A 23077-nucleotide genomic window follows, 5' to 3' on the forward strand; every position below is an offset into this window, starting at 1 on the left:
GACTTTGATCAAGCAATGGATTTAAAGACTTTGGTCAAGTAATGGATTTGCACACTTAGTTCAAGTAATGCATTTGCAGATGTTGGTCAAGTAATGGATTTGCAGACTTTGTTCAGGTAATGGATTTGCAGACTTTGGTCAAGCAATGGATTTAAAGACTTTGGTCAAGTAATGGATTTGCATACTTAGTTCAAGCAATGCATTTGCAGATGTTGGTCAAGTAATGGATTTGCAGACTTTGTTCAGGTAATGGATTTGCAGACTTTGATCAAGCAATGGATTTAAAGACTTTGGTCAAGTAATGAATTTGCACACTTAGTTCAAGCAATGCATTTGCAGATGTTGGTCAAGTAATGGATTTGCAGACTTTGTTCAGGTAATGGATTTGCAGACTTTGATCAAGCAATGGATTTAAAGACTTTGGTCAAGTAATGGATTTGCATACTTAGTTCAAGTTATGGATTTGCAGACTTTGGTCAAGCAATGGATTTGCAATCTTCGGCCAAGTAATGGATTTGCACACTTAGTTCAAGTAATGGATTTGAAGACTTTGGTCAAGCAATGGATTTGCAATCTTCGGTCAAGTAATGGATTTGCACACTTTGTTCAAGTAATGGATTTGCACACTTTGGTCAAACAATGGATTTCCAGACTTTGGTCAAGCAATGGATTTACAGACATTGGTCAAGTAATGGATTTGCACACTTTGGTCAAACAATGGATTTCCAGACTTTGGTCAAGCAATGGATTTACAGACCTTGGTCAGGCAATGGATTTGCACACTTTGGTCAAGCAATGGATTTGCAGACTTTAGCCAAGTAATGGGTTTGCAGACTTTGGTCAAGTATTGGATTTGCAGACTTTGGTCAAACAATGCATTTGCAGACTTTGGTCAAGTAATGGATTTGCACACTTTGTTAAAGTAATGGATTTGCAGACTTTGGTCAAGCAATGGATTTCCAGACTTTGGTCAAGCAATGGATTTACAGACCTTGGTCAAGCAATGGATTTGCACACTTTGGTCAAGCAATGGATTTGCAGACTTTAGCCAAGTAATGGATTTGCAGACTTTGGTCAAGTATTGGATTTGCAGACTTTGGTCAAGCAATGGATTTGCAGACTTTGGTCAAGCAATGGATTTGCAGACTTTAGCCAAGTAATGGATTTGCAGACTTTTGTCAAGCAATGGATTTGCAGACTTTGGTAAAGCAATGGATTTACACACTTTGGTCAAGAAATGCATTTGCACACTTTGGTCAAGCAATGGATTTGCAGACGTTGGTCAGGCAGTGGATTTGCAGACTTTGGTCGGCAATGGATTTGCAGACTTTGGTGAAGCAATGGATTTGCAGACTTTGGTCAAGCAATGGATTTGCAGACTTCGGTCAAGTAATGGATTTGCACACTTTGTTCAAGTAATGGATTTGCACACTTTGGTCAAGCAATGGATTACCAGACTTTGGTCAAGCAATGGATTTACAGACCTTGGTCAAGCAATGGATTTGCAGACTTTGTTCAAGCAATGGATTTGCAGACTTTGGTCAAGTAATGGATTTGCAGACTTTGGTCAAGCAATGGATTTGCAGACTTTGGTCAAGCAATGGATTTGCAGACTTTGGTCAAGCAATGGATTTCCAGACTTTGTTCAAGCAATGGATTTGCAGACTTTGGCCAAGTAATGGATTTGCACACTTTGGTCAAGTATTGGATTTGCAGACTTTGGTCAAGTAATGGATTTGCAGACTTTGGTCAAGCAATGGATTTGCAGACTTTGGTCAGGCAATGCATTTGCAGACTTTGGTCAAGGAATGGATTTGCAGATTTTGGTCAAGCAATGGATTTGGAGACTTTGATCAAGCAATGGATTTGCAGACTTTGGTCAAGCAATAGATTTGCAGACTTTGGTCAAGCAGTGGATTTGCAGACTTTGGTCAAGCAATGGATTTGCACACTTTGGTCAAGCAATGGATTTGCAGACTTTGGTCAAGCAATGGATTTGCAGACTTTGGTCAAGCAATGGATTTGCAGACTTTGGTCAAGCAATGGATTTGCAGACTTTGGTCAAGTAATGGATTTGCAGACTTTGTTCAAGCAATGGATCTGCAGGTTTGGTCAAGTAATTGATTTGCACACTTTGGTCAAGTAATGGATTTACAACTTTGTTCAGCAATTGGATTTGCAGACTTTGGTCAAGCAATGGATTTGCAACTTTGGTCAGCAATGGATTTGCAGACTTTGGTCAAGCAATGGATTTGCACACTTTGGTCAAGCAATGGATTGTCAGACTTTGGTCAAGCAATGGATTTGCAGACTTTGGTCAAGTAATGGATTTGCAGACTTTGGTCAAGCAATGGATTTGCAGACTTTGGCCAAGTAATGGATTTGCAGACTTTGGTCAAGTAATGGATTTGCAGACTTTGGTCAAGCAATGGATTTGCAGACTTTGGTCAAGTAATGGATTTGCACACTTTGGTCAAGTAATGGATTTGCACACTTTGGTCAAGTAATGGATTTGCACTTTGGTCAAGCAATGGATTTGCAGACTTTGGTCAAGCAATGGATTTGCAGACTTTGGTCAAGCAATGGATTTGCAGACTTTGGTCAAGTAATGGATTTGCAGACTTTGGTCAAGCAATGGATTTGCAGACTTTGGTCAAGCAATGGATTTGCAGACTTTGGTCAAGCAATGGATTGCAGACTTTGGTCAAGCAATGGATTTGCAGACTTTGGTCAAGCAATGATTTGCAGACTTTGGTCAAGTAATGGATTGCAACTTTGGTCAAGTAATGGATTTGCAACTTTGGTCAAGCAATGATTTGCAGACTTTGGTCAAGCAATAGATTTGCAGACTTTGGTCAAGCAGATGGATTTGCACACTTTGGTCAAGCAATGGATTTGCACACTTTGTCAAGCAAATGGATTTGCACACTTTGGTCAAGCAATGGATTTGCAGACGTTGGTCAGCAGTGGATTTGCAGACTTTGGTCAGCAATGGATTTCAGACTTTGTTCAAGCAATGGATTTGCAGACTTTGGTCAAGTAATGGATGAGCAATGGATACAACTTTGGTCAAGCAATGGATTTGCAACTTTGGTCAAGTAATGGATTAGCAGACTTTGGTCAAGCAATGGATTTGCAGACTTTGGTCTAGTAATGGATTTGCAGACTTTGGTCAAATAATGGATTTGTACACTTTGGTCAAGCAATGGACTTGCAGACTTTGGTCAGGCAGTGGATTTGCAGACTTTGGTCAGGCAATGGATTTACAGACTTTATTCAAGCAATGGATTTGCATACTTTGGTCAAGTAATGGATTAGCAGACTTTGGTCAAGCAATGGATTTGCAGACTTTGGTCAAGCAATGGATTTGCAGACTTTGGTCAAGCAACGGATTTGCAGACTTTGGTCAAGTATGGATTTGCAGACTTTGGTCAATCAATGGATTTGCAGACTTTGGTCAAGTAATGGATTAACAGACTTTGTTCAAGCAATGGATTTGCAGACTTTGGTCAAGCAATGGATTTGCACACTTTGGTCAAGCAATAGATTTGCAGACTTTGGTCAAGCAGTGGATTTGCACACTTTGGTCAAGCAATGGATTTGCACACTTTGGTCAAGAAATGGATTTGCACACTTTGGTCAAGCAATGGATTTGCAGACGTTGGTCAGGCAATGGATTTGCAGACTTTGTTCAAGCAATGGATTTGCAGACTTTGGTCAAGTAATGGATTAGCAGACTTTGGTCAAGCAATGGATTTGCAGACTTTGGTCAAGCAATAGATTTGCAGACTCTGGTCAAGTAATGGATTTGCACCCTTTGGTCAAGCAATGGATTTGCACACTTTGGTCAAGCAATATATTTGCAGACTTTGGTCAAGCAATAGATTTGCAGACTTTGGTCAAGCAGTGGATTTGCACACTTTGGTCAAGCAATGGATTTGCACACTTTGGTCAAGAAATGGATTTGCACACTTTGGTCAAGCAATGGATTTGCAGACGTTGGTCAGGCAGTGGATTTGCAGACTTTGGTCAGGCAATGGATTTACAGACTTTGTTCAAGCAATGGATTTGCAGACTTTGGTCAAGTAATGGATAGCAGACTTTGGTCATGCAATAGATTTGCACACTTTGGTCAAGCAATAGATTTGCAGACTTTTGTCAAGCAGTGGATTTGCACACTTTGGTCAAGCAATGGATTTACACACTTTGGTCATGAAATGGATTTGCACACTTTGGTCAAGCAATGGATTTGCAGACGTTGGTCAGGCAGTGGATTTGCAGACTTTGGTCAGGCAATGGATTTACAGACTTTGTTCAAGCAATGGATTTGCAGACTTTGGTCAAGTAATGGATAGCAGACTTTGTTCAAGCAATGGATTTGCACACTTTGGTCAAGCAATGGATTTGCAGACTTTGGTCAAGCAACGGATTTGCAGACTTTGGTCAAGTATGGATTTGCAGACTTTGGTCAATCAATGGATTTGTAGACTTTGGTCAAGCAATGGATTTGCAGGCTTTGGTCAAGTCACGGATTTGCAGACTTTGGTCGAGCAATGGATATGCAGACTTTGGTCAGGCAATGGATTTGCACACTTTGGTCAAGCAATGGATTTGCAGACTTTGGTCAAGTAATGGATTTGTTCAAAACATTTACACTTATTTTTGGTCGCTGGTGCTTCATTCATGGTTGATTTCCATTGGAGGTATTTTAAAGGTTTGATATCCCTATGTTGGTAGATATATTAAGGATAAGTATTTATTTGATAAACATACTTAACCCAGGGAAGTATATGAATATATGAACTGTTGTACTATATTTGTCAAAGATTTGCTTTGACAAATATATATTTGGCAGAAATTGTTGGTAAAATAATAATTACCTCCCTTCGCCTATATTATTGGCGCAACCAAGCTAGATTGACAACAACTGAATTCTAATGCTACACACAGCAGATACGAATACGTATATCATTATTAAGTTAAAATGTTGACGGAAGGCTCAGGTGTCTATAGTCCGCGAGACTAGGAAGTCTAAAAATAGATGAAGAAGTATGAACATATTACATTCTACTCAAGTATGCTTAAATTCAACTTTGTCATAAGTTCATCGCCTGCATTTTCATTTACATATACTAAATACATTTTGAATAATTGATGATGCAAGTTCACAGATTACATTCGAAATTGGTAATATATTTTGTACAAACACACCTGCATTTTACTATGCAAATTAGCAAATTTAATTTTAGAACCGTGAAGATAGAGATGAAACCGCATCTACTATGAAATGCACATTTAAGAAAGTTAAAAAAAGGCTTTCCCCTTCTGATTAAACTTGCAATAAGCTTATACACTGACGAGATATGAAAACGCAACAAACATACACCTGAATATATATTCACACTGGCCATAGCTTTATCAGATCAAGTGGTTCCAACGTTGTTTGAGCGGTGAATTTTACGCCGATCAGATGGAGAAATATGGCCGATACTACAAATTTCCGGCATTGTAAGTATGATTTAAAGGAATTTCTACCCGTTAAATAACGAATCAAATGAAAACGATGGGTGCACCTGGAGCGCAAGTGTGTCTATGTTTTAGCACATGTATCCATTTAGCTGAGATTTGTGCCGTTTATTCAAACACTTCTGTACAGTCCGGCGGGGGAAGGAGATTTTTGACAGTTTTTGACAATATCGCATCAAATATACTGTTAATCGGGAACAAGTAACTGTTAAAACAGTTTTTATGTAAAGGGCTACCTCTTAAAACAAAGCGTGTATATTTTTATAGAATTATTCAGGGTTATTTCTGAAAAATCGGCCGAAAACCTAATGCAACGCCGTTTCGAGTGGGTCGCTATGCAACGCAATCAAGTGGATACCGTTCTGTGTCTTACTTGCGAAGTCTTATCCGTCTTAAAAACAGTAATTAATGCCTAACAATGAATAAATTTAGAGAGTTTTATAGCATTATAATGATCCCGCCATTTCTAATATATTGTACTTTTACATTTTATGCTCGCTTAACATTTAATATATTTTTGCGGACATTGTCAAAAAACATCAACACAAAAACATAAAGCAAGGATGAACATCGAACAATATCATTAAGTGAATAATAGTACTAGTTCGTAAAAACAAGAACCAGTTCATGGATATTTATCTCCTCCACGAATGGTACTGAACAGCAAAATCGGGTTGACTCTTTAAATCAGTATAGTTACAGTTCGTTACTTTTTAGTCCCTTAAAACCAAAACATTGCGATTTCATTACTGAGTTGTTTTGCATTTAAGCTGTTCATACAAAATAAATAAAATTTGGTCCATGATAAAAGTATTGATCAGTTGTTTGTATATATTTTCATCCATATTGCTGGTGTAGCGTTCATTTATTTTCAGAGAGATAAATCACAGAGAACGTTAAAATTCGCCAGGGAAAAGACAATATTTTATTTGTCCTCCATAAAACAGAAAAGACGTAATAAACCTCTATGGTCGCCGTTCAAAAATGAAAATACAAATGAAATACAGACACCGATGAAAGAAATTAAACGGAAATGTAAAAGTACAATATATTAGAAATGGCGGGATCATTATAATGCTATAAAACTCTCTAAATTTATTCATTGTTAGGCTTTAATTACTGTTTTTAAGACGGATAAGACTCCGCAAGTAAGACACAGAACGGTATACACTTGATTGCGTTGCATAGCGACCCACTCGAAACGGCGTTGCAATAGGTTTTCGGCCGATTTTTCAGAAATAACCCTGAATAATTCTATGAAAATACACACTCTTTGTTTTAAGAGGTAGCCCTTTACATAAAAACTGTTTTAACAGTTACTTGTTCCCGATTAACACTATATTTGAGGCGATATTGTCAAAAACTGTACAAAATCTCCTTCCCCCGCCGGACTGTACAGAAGTGTTTGAATAAACGGCACAAATCTCAGCTAAATGGACACATGTGCTAAAACATAGACACATTTGCGCTCCAGGTGCACCCATCGTTTTCATTTGATTCGTTATTTAATGGGTAGAAATTCCTTTAAATCATACTTACAATGCCGGAAATTTGTAGTATCGGCCATATTTCTCCATCTGATCGGCGTAAAATTCACCGCTTAAAGAACGTTGGAACCACTTGATCTGATAAAGCTATGGCCAGTGTGATATTTTACTACAAAAAGCATCACCTTGAAATGTTCAACACATATACATCTCGATACTCTATACCCATTGTGTTCAAATTTAATCAGCACAACATACTGTAAACTTAACACAATGGGTAAGGATATCGAGATGTGTATGTGTTGAACATTTCAAAGTGATGCTTTTTGTAGTAAAAATATATTCAGGCATATGTTTGTTGCGTTTACATATCTCGTCAGTGTATAACTTTTTTACTACTGCTTACTCTAATTAAAAAAGAGCAAGGTTATATTTCAGTATTGGATATCTGGTGTCGGTAGTTGCGTGTGCCATGCCGTGAATTCCCAGTCCAATATTACCACTTTGTATTTTCGCAGTAGCGAACTGTGGTAAGTCTATATGTGCATGTAATTCTCGTGTGGCTACCGGTGTGTAACATTATCGTGTTCGCATTAACCGTTAATTAAAGGCTATAGCATTTATTTTTATCCATCGGTATTAAAGAAATTAGAAGTGTTAAAGACCCACCAATACCCAGTGGTCCACTTTTCCCTCTCATATGAACTTGGTGCAAATAATCGTGCATACTACTACTTTGATGGAATAATATATTTAGACATTAAACACATTGTCTTAGCCCTATATCTGTAAATTTCAAATTGTAACTAGATACTTGTTATTTCTCATTTCTTCATATAAAAAATGTATAATTACCATCATGGAAATACAAAAGATTACAGTTATTTTGTGGTGTGTCTTAAAGGTAACTTAACAATAGTTACTACTGACCTTGACATTTTATAGGGAAATTAAAAGTATATACAACTCTCAATCTGACTTAAGTACTATGCCCCAACGATAACTTGATATTTACAAACATGACTATAAATAGATTAAAATGGAACAAGGAATTCAACATTTTGCTAACATGTTACAATCTAAATATTTTGTACCAACTACGAATTAGCTCAGTGGTAAAACATACTGTCCATGTTCAACAATCTTTTGCCATGTGGGTTCGAAATTTAGCATCGACATTTAATTTTTATTTCACTTTTGCATAAAAAATAAGATTCCTTCTTGAGCTTTGTGGCAACACGACAGAGAGGTATCTACTGCGGTATGGCAGTTTATTATATATCAAAGATGATATTGATAAAATGCATGCACTTAAGCCATACAAATAATAAACATACTATTGTATTATATAAAGACATATATACAATACAAACCATCAAAGAAAGAAACAAAAATACAGAAGCAAAATTGAAAACGAATTGGAAAAAAATGAAATCTGAAAAAAAAACTCTTCAGGGTTCGAACCCATAAAACGATTCGCATATATCCAGTTGTTTTCTGCATTATACCCAACTGAGCTATGTTGCCATATACACAGTGGATATCTAAAATGAAAGAAATACTAATATTTGCTTGTCAAGTAATGTGTAAGCATTATGAAATGTTATTACATCAGTTATAGTAGTCGCAACTTGACCGCGATGGTTGACCTTCGGCTGATTATTCATATCGATTATTTCATTGTAGAAATAAAGGGTGATTAGGGTAGCCATGTATATTTATATGGAATTAGTTTGTATACAGTGCAGTATCAAAGTATGTATACTTACATTAGATCAGTTAAAACTTTCCAATACACTAATTTATAATTATACAAATTTATATTTCCACTTTCTCATGCAGCTCGTGTTTTACGTACACTCCTTTTCAATAATAGGTTGTGCCTCATTATGTATTATAATACAAAGGTCAACCATCTGGGTCAAGTTGCGTCATGAATTAGACTAGTCCTCGCGTTTCGGCGGGAATCACGGGGTACTTGATATTCTAAATGAAGATCTGAGAACGACTCATTCACATACGTCTTCTGTATATTTTGGATTTCCAGTATCGCTATTTTTATTTTAACCAATCAGACGACTTGTTCGAATGTCAAAGAGAAAAGAAAAAAATGCAGTCATTCCAGGGCTCGAACCCGGGACCCCTCGAATACAAAACAAGTGTGGTACCATCGGAGCTAACCGGCTATCAGACACATTAAGGCATAAGAATTGTAAATATCAAAAGTCAAGGCTACAGGTACATTTGCAAAATGTTGTAAGAGTTAAGCTCTGAATGGCTAGCGAAATGGTCGTCAGAAGGTCGTTCTCAGATCTTATGCGTAGCGTAATAGGAGATGTACTTTAGTCAGACTGATACAACTCTCGTAATATACTAAGTATTTAAAATTAAAGCTCAAATAAGAGCTGGCACTATTAGTGACTAACGCCCCCGAAGTCACGAAGTGTGAACAAAAATGCTACAGTTGTCTGTGCAAAATATGCCAGCATAGTTTAGGTATGACTCATTTTGCGACCAGATTAAACAAGTTCTCCGAAGGTAACCTTGATCTTGGAGCTAGGGTCTGGGTTTTGAGCATGGCACACCAGCTCATCATAGAGAAGAATTGTGGCAAGAAATTTCTGATGAATGGCAGAGTTATTGACTGCACAAGAAGGATACAATGTTAAGTCTAAGTGTGACTTTGACCTTGAAGCTAGGCGTCTTGGGCTTGTGTCTGATACGTCATTTCGATATAGGGGACGTTTATGCCATGTAATTTTAAAATCTCTTAATCGATGGAAGAGTTATGGAACGGATAAGAAACATACCATGTAAACTGTCAACCTCTAAATGTGACCTTGACCTTAGAGCCAGTGGTCTGTTTGTTATGCATGACACGTTTTCTCGTTATGAGGAATATTTATGCCAAGTAATTTCGAAATTCTTTGATGAATGACAAAGTAACGAACCGGACATGAAACAAACCCTACAAAACTTTGACTTGATTTCTAAGTGTAAACTTGATCTTGGAGCTGGGGGTCTGGGTCTTGAGCGTAACACATTACCTCATTATGGTCAACATTTATGCCAAGTTGTTTCAAAATACCTTCATGGATAACAGAGTTATATACCGGACACGAAAAAGATCCTATTAACCTATGACTTCTAAGTATGACCTTGACCTTGGAGCAAGGGATCTGGGTCTTGCGCATGACACATTGTCTGATTATGGTTACCATTTATGCTAAGGTATTTTAAAATCCCTTCACCGATGGCAGAAATATGGAAAGGACACAAAAACAGATCCTGTTAACATTTGAACTCTAAGTCTGACCTTGACCTTGGAGCTAGGGGTCTGAGTCTTGCCCATGACATGTCGTCTGATGAAGATAAACATTTATGCTAAGTTATTTGAAAACCTCGTGATGAATGGCAAAGTAACGAACCGGACACGAAACAAACCCTATTAACGTTTGACTTCTAAGTGTGACCTTGACCTTGTAGCTAGGGGTCTGAGTATTGCACACGAAATGTTGTCTCATTAAGGTCTCATTAAGGTTAATGTTTATGCCAAACTATTTCAAAATTCCTTCATGGATGGCAGATCGAATTACAGTCCGGACAAGAATTTACAAAATTACAGTAACGGACGGACGGACAAGGCGAAGTTAATATGCCCACCTTCGAGGCATAAAAATCAAAAACATACTGTACTATATACAGTGTAAATAAGAAGTTATTTGCTGTAACAACGTTAAAAGATGTAAGGATGTTTTTGATAAATAAAACCTGAAATTATCAATTGATTTTGTAAAATTCTTGAAATTCCAAATAACTTAATACTAACAAAATATATTATCAAAATCTGAAAAGTGGATTCCGCAATATTGCAAACTCAATTTGATTGAGACCGCATTAACTGTAGTTGGTTTATTTTGTACACTAGTCAGCAGTGTACATGTATCTAGATAATTTGCAATCATGCTTTGCATGGAATGTCACGGATCAGAGGGATAGACTGGCTATATTCATAACTACAACCCGGCAAACTGTATAAAATCTAAAGTGGTAGTATATTCATGGCATGTCATCAAGACTAAGCAAATGTTACTGTCATTATGCGAACAGAAAATACAACACAGTCTATAAAACAATACTTTAATATAACACAACAATTCTCCATACAATAAATATATTTCATGGCGCAGGGATCTGCAGAGATCAAACAAAAATAATATAATGCCGAAGAGATCAAACAGAACCAAATTTAGATCGAAGAGATCAAATAAAATATACCAAAGAGATCAAATAAAACTTAAGTCAGACAGATGAGATCAAGACCGACATAGACTCAAAACTTGTTCGTTTAAAATTAGACGTCGTTCAAATAACCTATCAAATGTATAAATTTAACACAATCTGATCAGAGAAAAGGAATATAACTCTGTCAATAATAATTTATAGGGGAAAGGAACTAGTAATCGTGCGCATTGAGAATGCATATTGCAGTTTATTTTAAATAAGAAAGATAGATACGTAACGTACCAAATCTCCCTATGAAAAATTATAAACTTTCTGAATGAATTCAAAGGAAAACGCCGTTCAGTTAAAGGATTATAATTCAACCAAAACTTTTTGGCCAATGCAAAAGTGTCTGCCTTACATTTGCTTTCATTCCGTATACGGAATTTCAATTTAATCTGAATGTATTTTTAGAGATGCGCTAAACAGTATTTAACTATTTTTATTTAAAACGACCATAGCCTGTCCAAAATATAAACGGTTCAACAATAGAATTCGTGAAATTTCAGCCACATTTTGAAGATTCTGTAGCAATTTTCTGTATCAGAAAAGCTGATAGCTTAATCATTTAATAACAGCTCCCTTAAAACTGACTAAACTGAAAATATACAACGGTGAGCAAATCAATTTAACACTAAAATGTCTAGACTCACTGACAAGGCACATACGACGAATAGTACATTTCTTGCATACCAGACGGGGATTTCCGGTATGTTTACCGGTGCTGGAAAAATCCATCTTACACCCCGGGGTGTAAGATGACTCTCGTGCTTTAAATGACGTATTATGAACTACATATATGTAGAAGATTTATGTAATTATTTATATTTTATTTCGAAAAACGGAATAAAAATCCAGTACCTTGACAGTTCCTCTTTGTTCCTGATAGTATATTTCTCGATTCAAAACACGTTATTTTATCAAAAATTCATAACGTTACGCTGGAACTGATAAAACAAAAGTGAAACTAAACATTGTTATTTGTCTTTGAAACGTCATGACGTCTTTCCTGTTCTCGGACGTTGATTTCTCGCGCTTTGTTTAAATACGCTGCTATAAGAAATAGTTCTAAAAAGAAAGCCGTTTGACTGATTTTATTTTTATTATTATATCTTGATATCGGTATGCAAGAAAAAGATTCTGTCACAGGTTATAGGTGCAGATGGGAATATCCGGCTCTCGGGTAACTGTTTAGGCGGCAACTCGGTCTCGTTACCTTCTAAACAGTTACCCTCGAGGCCGGAAATTCCCATCTGCACCTATAACCAGTGAAAGAATCTTATAATCTTAATGGTATGCGCAAATGAAATGAAGCAAAAAAGAAAACACGACGAGGTGCAAACTGACAGGAACAAAAACTTTTTACATTGGACAAGATTTTCTGACGAAACGAATGCAAGAATCATAACCCAAGACAAATGCACTGAAAATACCTCAATCAAATGGGCCAATAGACTATATAAAACATAACCACATTCAGATATAACTCCTTAGCGACCAAGAAGGAACCCTGCTGACATGCTTGGGACATGCGTAAAGGCACAATCCAAATAATAAACACAGGTAGGTTCTTCATAGGAAGGAAAATCTATTAATTAAAATAAAATAGGAAATATTGTTATTTGTCTATCGCCGAAAGAGAGTAAAAAGACAATCGTAGAACGCAGATGATGAATGATGGAGTAGAAAGAATACTGAATGAAATTCGGGAACAGAATTTCCTTAAACTTAAACATTTAGCCTTTAGCCTGCTGGCGGCAAGTGATTCTGCCTTTGCGACCAGTGCAGACCAAGATCAGCCTGCACATCATGGACTGCACTGTTCGCTATTCAGTCAGTAAATTTTCAGTGAACACCCATTCTAATAATAAATGGTATTGCCCAAACTGAATGATGGCCAGTCCATTTTAGAACTTTAGCAAGGTAAAGGTTAATTAATTTTCATATTACTCGGTAAATGGTAATTAAAGATAGTTGGAGGACATCAATTGCCGATCAGCGTATTGACGCTTGCTCTCTTCCATAGATGGAAACTGACTACGGCGTAAGCTTTCATTTCTTGAAGAAAATCAATGTTTTATATATGATGGTAAAACTATAGTTAATCTCAATTATGTCTACATGTAACTTGAACCTGTTGTAAATATAAAATGTACAATTCTAAACAAAGAAGAAATATGTATGTAAAAAGTAACATTTGAAATAAATAGTTTTGTAAAAATAAAACCAAAGATATTCAACAGAAACATAAAGAAATACTAAGGTTCGATCATTTCTTCGAAGCCTTCGTCAGCACTTTCATTCTCAATGTCGGTATCACTCCAGTAATCTAGATCACCTTGCTCTTCGATGACATCATCTTGACCTTGAAGTAGAGAGTAGATTTCCTCAGCAAGTGCTACAGCTACCTTGTAAGCTTCAGGTGAAAGTTCAGTTTCAGAGTCATTTTCCTGATCCTCAAACATTGGACTTTTTACAGACTGTTCTTCGAAATTACTCGAAATACCTTTGTTGTTTTTCTGTACACTGTCTGTGTTAGCTGTAAAAGAGCATTCTTGTACATTTTTCTCACATTTTGGCACAGATTCTGATTGTATTGCACACTTAGTGACGCTTTCTTTAGCGCCATTTAGTATCACATCAAAGGTATCTACATCGTTTTCTCTCTCTTGATTAAGCTTTGTACCGGGTAGTGCTTTATACATATCTTCTTCATTACACATTTGTAAGGCATTTCTGAGCATATGTTGCATCCGGAACAAACGATATTCTTCATAAAGATGTTCCTTTAGTCCTACAACTGTAGAATGATCTGGAGGTAACTTCTCTACTTCTGTAAGGTACCACAGTGCCTCTTGCGCGCAGTCCTTATATCCATGTAGGAACATGTTGGTCGGGATAAAAGGTTGCCTCTGCTGGCTTTGCGATGCGTATTGTGCCGCTTCCACCGGACGATCGGCTTTGTCAGGCCGCATGTGCTCCATCGAAACGTCCATATACATTGCACTGAAAGTACAAAAAACACAGTATCAATCAGGTGTTTGATAGGTATTTATGCCATGAAGGGGTGGTACTTTACATAGATGAATTATTATCGCCATATGATGTCCATAGGAAGGTAAAGGTCACACATATGTCAACTCAATTAAACGTGAGCCGACTTTGTTGAGAACTTTTGTGACATTCGGTATTTGCAAAAATGTGAAAAAGTATGTCACTGTGAAACGCGACCAATTATGATTAAAAGCTGTTGCCAGTTTTTCTAACCGTAACAAAACAGTACGCAAATAACATATTGGGTGTATTTGAATATGTTATAGAAGATATTTGTTTGTTTTAGTGCAAGATTGAAATATGAAGACCAGATGCAATATTTTCACGAATATGTATAAAAATGTAAAACATGGTGTTCACAGGTGAAAAATATTACCATCCCACATGTAAAACAAACACATTTTCTTTCTATTTCATGTGGATCTATTTGCAATTTACAATGGTTTCTGACCAAATTGTTCCCCGGCATATTTTACAAGCGCTAGGTCACATGTATTGCGTCATAACGTCACTATGTCAAGATGTCGCAAAATAGTTTTATTAAATTCCTAGATTCCTTTCATAGATCATGTATCTTTCTTCATGTTGGTGTAGGTATGTACATAAATGTACCATAGTTTCTACTATTAACCGGTGTATAGTCCAAAAGGTTTGCTTGATTTGAGAGAGAAAAAAAATTGTAATTTATTTCTGATGTCATGTAAAAAAAAACCACTTACTGAATAGTCAACACTATTGCCAGAGGTCCATATTCTATTGCTTTCCGATAAAATGTTGACAAAACTACTTGCACCCAATGGATTGTCGGTCAATAGTCAAGACTATTTCCCCAATGTTCGAATAATTGAATTCAGAACTAAAGCAAATAGTATACACAATGTATAATGAATAACTTGTCAGACAATTGTCCATACTATCTGGGAAAATAGTTTTGACTATTGTCAGTCAATTATTTTTTTAATATTGACTGGCAATCCATTCAATAAGTATTTATAATATAACATCATAAATAGATTATCACATATTTTATTTCGTCAACTGCAAACATGTGTTGACCTTTCATACAGAACAAACTAAGAACCGGCTATTTATATATGGAATCCTGAAATACTGTACACTTATCAAATGACTTGCCGGTCAACAGTCAAAACCATTTTCCTAAATGACTGCATTTGTAAATAAATATGAACATGAATATTTTAGCGTAAAAACATGACAACTTACAAAATGAAATACAGTGAAAACATCTGTCGAAAAGCCAAGTATAAAACTAGTAAAACAAATTGGTATTACCGGTATTACGATACAAAATGTATTCAAGTATTGTACTAAGCTGAATAAAATTAAGGTAGTTCTGCGCGTTCGGATATTATTTTTCTACAATGTAGAATTTAATTAATCTCCGATTTTTCAAATCTTCAGATTGTACTTAGAAAATAAGATAAATAAAAAGATAGAGTCGTATGCTTGGTAATTAGCTCGATTGATCTGAAAATTTTGGACACACATACAAATTTTCACAGTGGGAGTCTATGGGAAAATCACAGTTTTGATGACATTTTCGCGGTATTTTTTATACCATGTAGATTTTAATGAAACTTCGCATGATTATAAACTAACATATGTTTTATAATACGGTGAAATAAAATGTATAACTCGTGTGCTTGTTTTTAAGATATTTGATCTTGCTTAAATGGATTTCGCACATTTCAAGCTGATTTTGAGCCATTATTTGGAAATACTGAATGTATGTACAATGATGAGACTCAAATAAAGATTATTGTATATTGAACGTGTATCATATTTTTACCTCTAGAAAGATAGTTACATTGCCATTTTAATAATTTTACTCACAGATTGCCATTTATTAATGAAATTATTTTCGTTACCGTTTGCAGAGTCCAGATTTTATTTTAGATTATCCGGATAACTGACGTTACGCCATTACTCCGGTTTTTTTTCAAACGTGCAAAACTACCTACAAACAATGAAGGGCTTTCTCGGGGAGCAAAATATATACTTTGCATTAATCAAAAATATTCTTTTCAGATTTCTAGGACAAGAGAACTTCAAACTTTTTTTATTTGCGGAGTGATGATAGAAATGCGGTTTAAAGAAATTCGTTGTTTGATCAAGACAAACTAGAAAAATGAAATTCATTTCCAATCGCATGAACATAAATTCCCTTTAATGCATTTTAAATACAATTCGCTTTCGTACTAATTTATGAACTTTAAATTCGTTCAATGTGTTTAAAATCTGTTAGATGTAAAAAACCTGACTGCAGTTAGTTAGCAATTACTTCATCAGGGGTGACTAGTATTAACTTCATATATTTTGTATCATTTATTCGCCATTTCAATGAATTTCCTAAGCATAATTATAATTAACTGAAGGTTATACCTATTAATGCAGACCTTATGTCTTTAAGAATTTCAAACAAGTAACAAATAATGTAGGTAGCAGTTAGATATGAACGCATTTATTAACTTACTTACTTTTACGCACACTTACGATCTTAACTGTTGAGGTGACTTTTAGGTCCACTGAGCCGGATGCTTGTTGTCTTTGTATATAACAATTTGTCTGTAGTTTATGATATGCACATGCCACTATTATTGAACATTTACTTACTATTTAATTATTTACTGATCAAGAAAATGTTTACATTTTCTTTACTGACAGATCATTGTTTAGACTAGCTCTTAGACTATGATATATATGTTGTTGTTTTTTAAATTGTATTATGTAAATCATGTTTAACAAAGTACCTGTAGTGTACTCGTTAATAAAATTTCTGTTCTGTTCTGTTCTGTTTTTTAAAATTTATTTCTAAAATTGCGAATATAGCGAGTCTATATCCTAAGTGCAATATCACAATACTAGAATCAGTTCTCTGAGAAAATCTGCAAAAGGTTTAATCAAATATCTTAAATTTTTTAAGCTGCTGTGGATTGTCTTTTTGTGGGTGTTCGGGTGGGCGCGCAGTGTCATTGCTGATGGCGGTTTTTGTAGCGTACCTATGTGTTTTTAAAAGTGGCAAAAAATTCAATTGCTTTATAATTACATACAAGATAAGTATATCTTTATATTTTAGTTAATCGTCTTTTAGGGAAATAAATGACAATTTCACTCATGCTGTTTTGGTGATTTATTTCCATCATTTTGGAACACATATGAACTCACACCCAATATCGCAATCCACAGTATTGTAATTAACATATTGCAGGAGGTGGAAGGGAAGATTCAAATGGACTTGCTTTGTCACTATTACATAGAATAAAAGGAGAATCACAAAAAAAAAAACAGAAATTTTGTGACAAATTCTTTATTATCAGTCTAGTGGCTAGTCTATTAAGTACTAATCATTTCCGAACAATGGCAGCTAGATAGATTATTTATAATTGATATAGCCGAACGTTAAATTGTTCTTGGTCGATAATTAGTCCACTCATGTTTCATTAAAAAAAAGCAAGTCTAGTACGTGTTTTTTCGTGAATAATCGAAATATTATAGTGAAATATATCTGGTATTTTCACAGTGAAAAATATCAATTATACTTTTCACTGGTAAGAAAGTATAAAAAGGGAAAATTAAGTCAAAACATGAAATAAAAAGATTTTTTTTACATGTAGACCTAAGATTAAAATATCTTTTACTAGTTGCTATGCCCCTCGTGAAAATATTGCATCTGGTGTTCACTCGTGTAAGATATTTCAATCTTACACCGAAACAACAAATAATCTCTACTGATATCAAAGTGCTCATCTGCCAATTATAAATAACAAGTGTTGATATTTATCTGCTAAACTGCCACGTATTCTTAAATTATCAGTACCGATGCTTTGACAAAAAATATAAACAGGCCTATTCAAAAATTTGAAATCGGCCTTAATTTAACAGCTGAAAAAATTTACTTGTTAATTTAATTAGAATTGCACCTACCTGTATTTTATATGATATAACACAATATATTATGCTCTATCCATTTTAAACACAGTTGATTTTCTTTCTTTTATAAATAATCACAACCTTGCAAAGAAGAAAATCTAAACTGATATTCGAAATAAATTTTCTTTAATGTTTATTTCAGCAATGTATACACAAGAGTGATTGCATATCCAGCTAACATTTTACTACTATTTACATTTTCCATTATGTTGATTCACGCGTTTGAACGACAGATGTTTTCCCAACCGACAGCTGGTCCCTTTAACACGCCGGGTTTACCCAATAAGGGACAAAGGCTCGGTAGCGAACGCTCTATTCATTTGTGTGAAGTCGGCATATGTGAAGGAATTTAAGCGGGTTACTGTATCGATAGTATTGGAGAAAACTGATAAATTGACAATTTGTAAACCAACCCGTTGTTTGGGTAAACGATAAAAATCACCTTTGTTTGAGAGAGAGAAAAAACAGTGGTACACATGTGATACAATATTTAATTTAATGTAATCTCATTTTTAAAGCGAATGGAGAGACAGCCGCAGCTCAATCCGAATAAAACGTGTATGTATTACAACAACAACAGCAACAATAATAATGATAACAATTATTTACTGATACCTTGTTCTAAAAACAGGAAATTGTAGTCAATTCCTCAGTAAAACAAATAAATCAACTTAAGTTCACTGTTGAGGATAAAACACCACGTGTTCGGCTTGAAAATTACATGTAATTTACACAGTTAGTCATACCTACTTATCTTTTATAGTTATCTTATTAAAATATCTTTAAAGCATAAATTTTAAGTTAGCATAAACCCACGATATACAAAAAGCTACAAATAACCTTTTTCCCCATTTGAGACGCGCCATGAAAAAATCAACATAGTGGCTTTGCGACCAGCATGGATTCACGCACATCCGCGCAGTCTGGTCAGGATCCATGCTGTTCGCTAACGGTTTCTCGAATTGCAATAGGCTTTAAAAGCGAACAGCATGGATCCAGACCAGCCTGCGTAGCATGAATCCTGACCAGACTGCGCAGATGCGCAGGCTGGTCTGGATCCATGCTGGTCGCAAAGCCACTATGTTGGTTTTCTCATGGTGCGGCTCATTTTATTATTGTTAAAGTAACCGCGACGTATAAAAATACGCTTCATCATCCTTTTACTACGCAACCTTACTCTGTAGTAATCGAGCCCACTTTACCGTGACGGGCTTGACAAAGACCCGTTTTCTCATTTTTCATAATCATTGTTCAAAAGTTGCAGCTTTTTAAAACTTTTTCATGGAATAAATATTAACATGTATACTGTTCTCTATAATTGACTTTATTATTATAAAAATGACATATCGCAGATACATTACACATATTATACATAGCTATTCATATTTGAATTGTAAGAGACACTAATATACAGTATCTGCTGTACATGTTTAAATAACATATATTATTTATTGTGCACTGCAGAAACTGCACAAATTTATATTATGGAAAAAGACATACAACAGGGGGAAACATTTTCCCACAGACGTCGGTAGTTTAAGTGGCAGGCAATTTTAAATGGCAGGCAGTAGTTTTATGCATGGGATTTTAAATTGCTAATTTTGTTACATTCATTGTTAACGTAAATTGTTACTTTAAATACCGACACGGCTAATAAAAGGCTATTTAGGGAGCAGATGCGAAAGGGTCTAGTGTCACTGGGACCGTGACAGTTTGGGAACTTTGAAATTGCTATGTTCTTGCTCTCTGAGAAAATTTGTACGTCTCGAGCTCGCTGCTCATCCGCGCTCTTCTTTTTAGAGTCATTTATAACATTTTTTGTGTGACCTGCTATAAAACAGATCGGATAAAGGCGGTTTCAAGTCATATAAAACTGAATAGATAATAAATTTTGTAATTCCATTAAATCCAAACCCGCATCCAAACGTCTCGATAAGAATCCTGCTTTTTTCTAAAAGGACTGTCATAAAAGACCCGACTGTATCAGATTAGAGGATATATGGGGCGGGCACGCGAGCTGATTAACACTGATTTTATAAATTAACAGCAGTTGCGTATTAACTGTTTATAACTAAAGATATAATCCAAAATCAATGTTTTAGTCATGCTGCAGTTAGAAGATTGATATTTTACGACAAAAGGTTATATCTACCAATATTTTTAATGAAACAATACTACAACAACATAATTTCGCCTTAGGCTTTGAATTGAAGTTGTTTGGAAATATACTCAGCTGTAAAATGCATAGTGACACAATTTCCTTTGACATATTATTTCGAGCGTACGATATCTTATCTCGACCGCACGGAATATTAGGTCAAAATCGAAAAAGATTAACGTGTGCGAGTCCTAAACCTACCACCTAAAATATTAACGTCTTGACATGCACACTTACTGAAATACTTGCCGGACAATAGTTAAAAATGTATTACCCGAGGTTCGAAGGGTTTCAACTACTGACCGACGAGCCATTCAATAAGTGTTTTATTACAAGGGATCATAAATAGATTTCAGTCAATTCGTTTTAAAGTTCTGACTTAAGCCCAACAAAATACGGTGTCGAACATAACACTAACTAGGGATCGGCAATTTATATAGAATTTTACTATTTCAAAAAAAAAAAAAAAACCAATATCGCAGTCTTTAACGATTATGCACAGGAACTGTTAACTGTTTGCAGCAGCACGAGGAGCAGTGACTGAGCAATGAAGCCTATCCAGAGGTTGTGAGAATTATTCTCAATCCCCGTTTGCAGAGTCGATGTCACAGGAAGCAGTCGTCACCTCTTACGAAACATATATTTAGGAACTTTAAATGAAATAAGTATGTTAGTTTGTTTTGATTCTTTCCAAGTTGAACCCGCTTATGTGGTATTAACTTTTTGTAGTTAGTACTACTAGTTACAGTATTTGATGCATGTTAGGACCACCGCCATTTTGCACGCTGCTGGTATCGCGTCCTACTATAATTAGGAAGAATATGTCTCAAGGCGAGGCTCGCACCTACATTTAATGATTTATGAGACAAGCGATTCGAAGTCAGCAACAATGAACTCACGGCCGCAAAGACACCTAATGAAATAATCAACTGTTTAAATCCTTTTCTTATCAATGCTAAGAGAACAATGAAAAAAATCTAAAACGAGAGATATTCTACATTATTTCATAACAAAGTTTTACATATACGTCATAATGTGTGCACAACTTCTAAAACTGGCATTGTGAAACACCGCACACCTCGGCAGCAAATACTATAATGTTCAGTCATATAAAATGTATTCGTATTTTAAATACAATAGCACGAGGTATATACATGTGAATACTATCCCGTCTCTAACTCAGCAGTAATTCAACGTGCCAAGCAGGAACAGTCCCATATAAAATGTATACGGGTTTTAGACACAACAGCACGCGGTATTTACGCGTGGATACCTTACCCTAGTCTGGCTACCGACTAGATAATCTTTTTTTTTTTAGAATAAAAATCTGTAAATAATTCTGATTTCCTCAGTCCTGGCTCTGATTACCTAATGTTTTGAGAAGAAAAGGGACATAATACTACAGAATTTGAATAGTCTCAAGAGTTCTCTCCTATGAACAAAACATTAGGTCTGAACACAGACTAACCTTACCCATACCATCGATAATTGAAAATGATCTCATCCGGTTATGTAAGTCTCTAACTCAGCTGTAACTCAACGTGCCAAGCAGGGACTGTCACAAATGTGCGTCAGGGAGTGACTACATGTACACATTTAGCATTGAGGGTAAAATACGCTCACATTTGACTGTGTTCCATGGTATCTATGCGTTGATATTTTTGACCTGTGCAGACAATTATATTGTTAAGTACGAAAATGATGGTGACCTGGACGTAGAAATGGATTGATTTAAGAAATAAACCGTTTAGCTTTAACGATATAAAACTACTATCTCACATATTTATTTTTCCGTTCGTGACGTTCATAACACACATATGTATTTTCCACTTTTTCATTATATTTATCTGCTTGAAGCAAATTAACAGATTGGTTGAGATGCTCATATACAGTCTGAATTGGCAAATGCCCTCGCTATCCTTTTCCGACAACGCTTAACATCAAAGGATCTACCGGACAATAGAAGACGCGTGTGATTTAACTCTTTAATATGAAATATTTAACTAAACTCTTTTGATCTTTATTGCAGACAACAGTATAATTCTAACCACCATACGCGAAACAAGCAAGAAGCGCGTGCCCGCGTGCCACCTGCTCGTTTTGCGACCCAATGAATTGGCGCGTGCAGCTGATAATGGAGTCAGCCAATCGTGACACTATCTAGTTCATGCTACGCGGTACGCGATAAAACACTTCATGCGGGACCGCTCTACTTTAATGCATATTATGATATTAATTGATAAAGTACGCCTGTGTCGTGATTACGCACATTTTTACAACTCCTCCGAAAATATTCTGTTGGGAATATGTTTAAATATCAGGTGATAAACTTCCTTTTAAACTACACGTGTCTCAGTAAGATTTTATATGAAAAATAAAACCGTTTCATATCTCATACTGGCGATTATTTCCAGCTTAATTTTGCCAAAATTGCCGCATGGTTGTAAGTCGGAGATTTCTGTTCGAGACAATTAAAAGCTCTTCAAATAATACAATTTAAGCATTTATCTCCAAAATGAATTTTAAATTATATATTTCTAAATTGTATAAGACAATATGTGTAAACATTGAATGTTCAAATAACAAATATTAGTAAATAAAACTCTTCTACGGGCGT

The 23077-nt window shown here is 35.6% G+C and overlaps 2 protein-coding genes across 2 annotated transcripts in view; one reads left to right on the forward strand and one right to left on the reverse strand.

Annotated features, from left to right (window-relative positions):
* The window catches only part of LOC123552295 (uncharacterized), an 89702-nt gene that overhangs the window by 37648 nt on the left and 28977 nt on the right, over positions 1 to 23077 (forward strand). The gene's annotated exons all lie outside the window — the stretch shown is intronic.
* Positions 10919 to 18571, reverse strand: LOC123553535 (uncharacterized). The gene is made up of 2 exons (XM_045343239.2): positions 18297 to 18571; positions 10919 to 14303 (listed from the first exon to the last, which is right to left on the reverse strand). The coding sequence occupies exon 2, from the start codon at positions 14297 to 14299 to the stop codon at positions 13556 to 13558; it is 744 nt and encodes a 247-aa protein (XP_045199174.2). The 5' UTR covers positions 14300 to 14303; positions 18297 to 18571; the 3' UTR covers positions 10919 to 13555.

This window comes from Mercenaria mercenaria, chromosome 4 (assembly GCF_021730395.1).
Source record: "Mercenaria mercenaria strain notata chromosome 4, MADL_Memer_1, whole genome shotgun sequence".
Taxonomy (NCBI): Eukaryota; Metazoa; Mollusca; class Bivalvia; order Venerida; family Veneridae; genus Mercenaria; species Mercenaria mercenaria.

What these genes read in the sequence shown, in the direction of transcription:
- LOC123553535 (XM_045343239.2), bottom strand. Translation starts at nt 14,299, where the DNA reads ATGTATATGGACGTTTCGATGGAGCACATGCGGCCTGACAAAGCCGAT.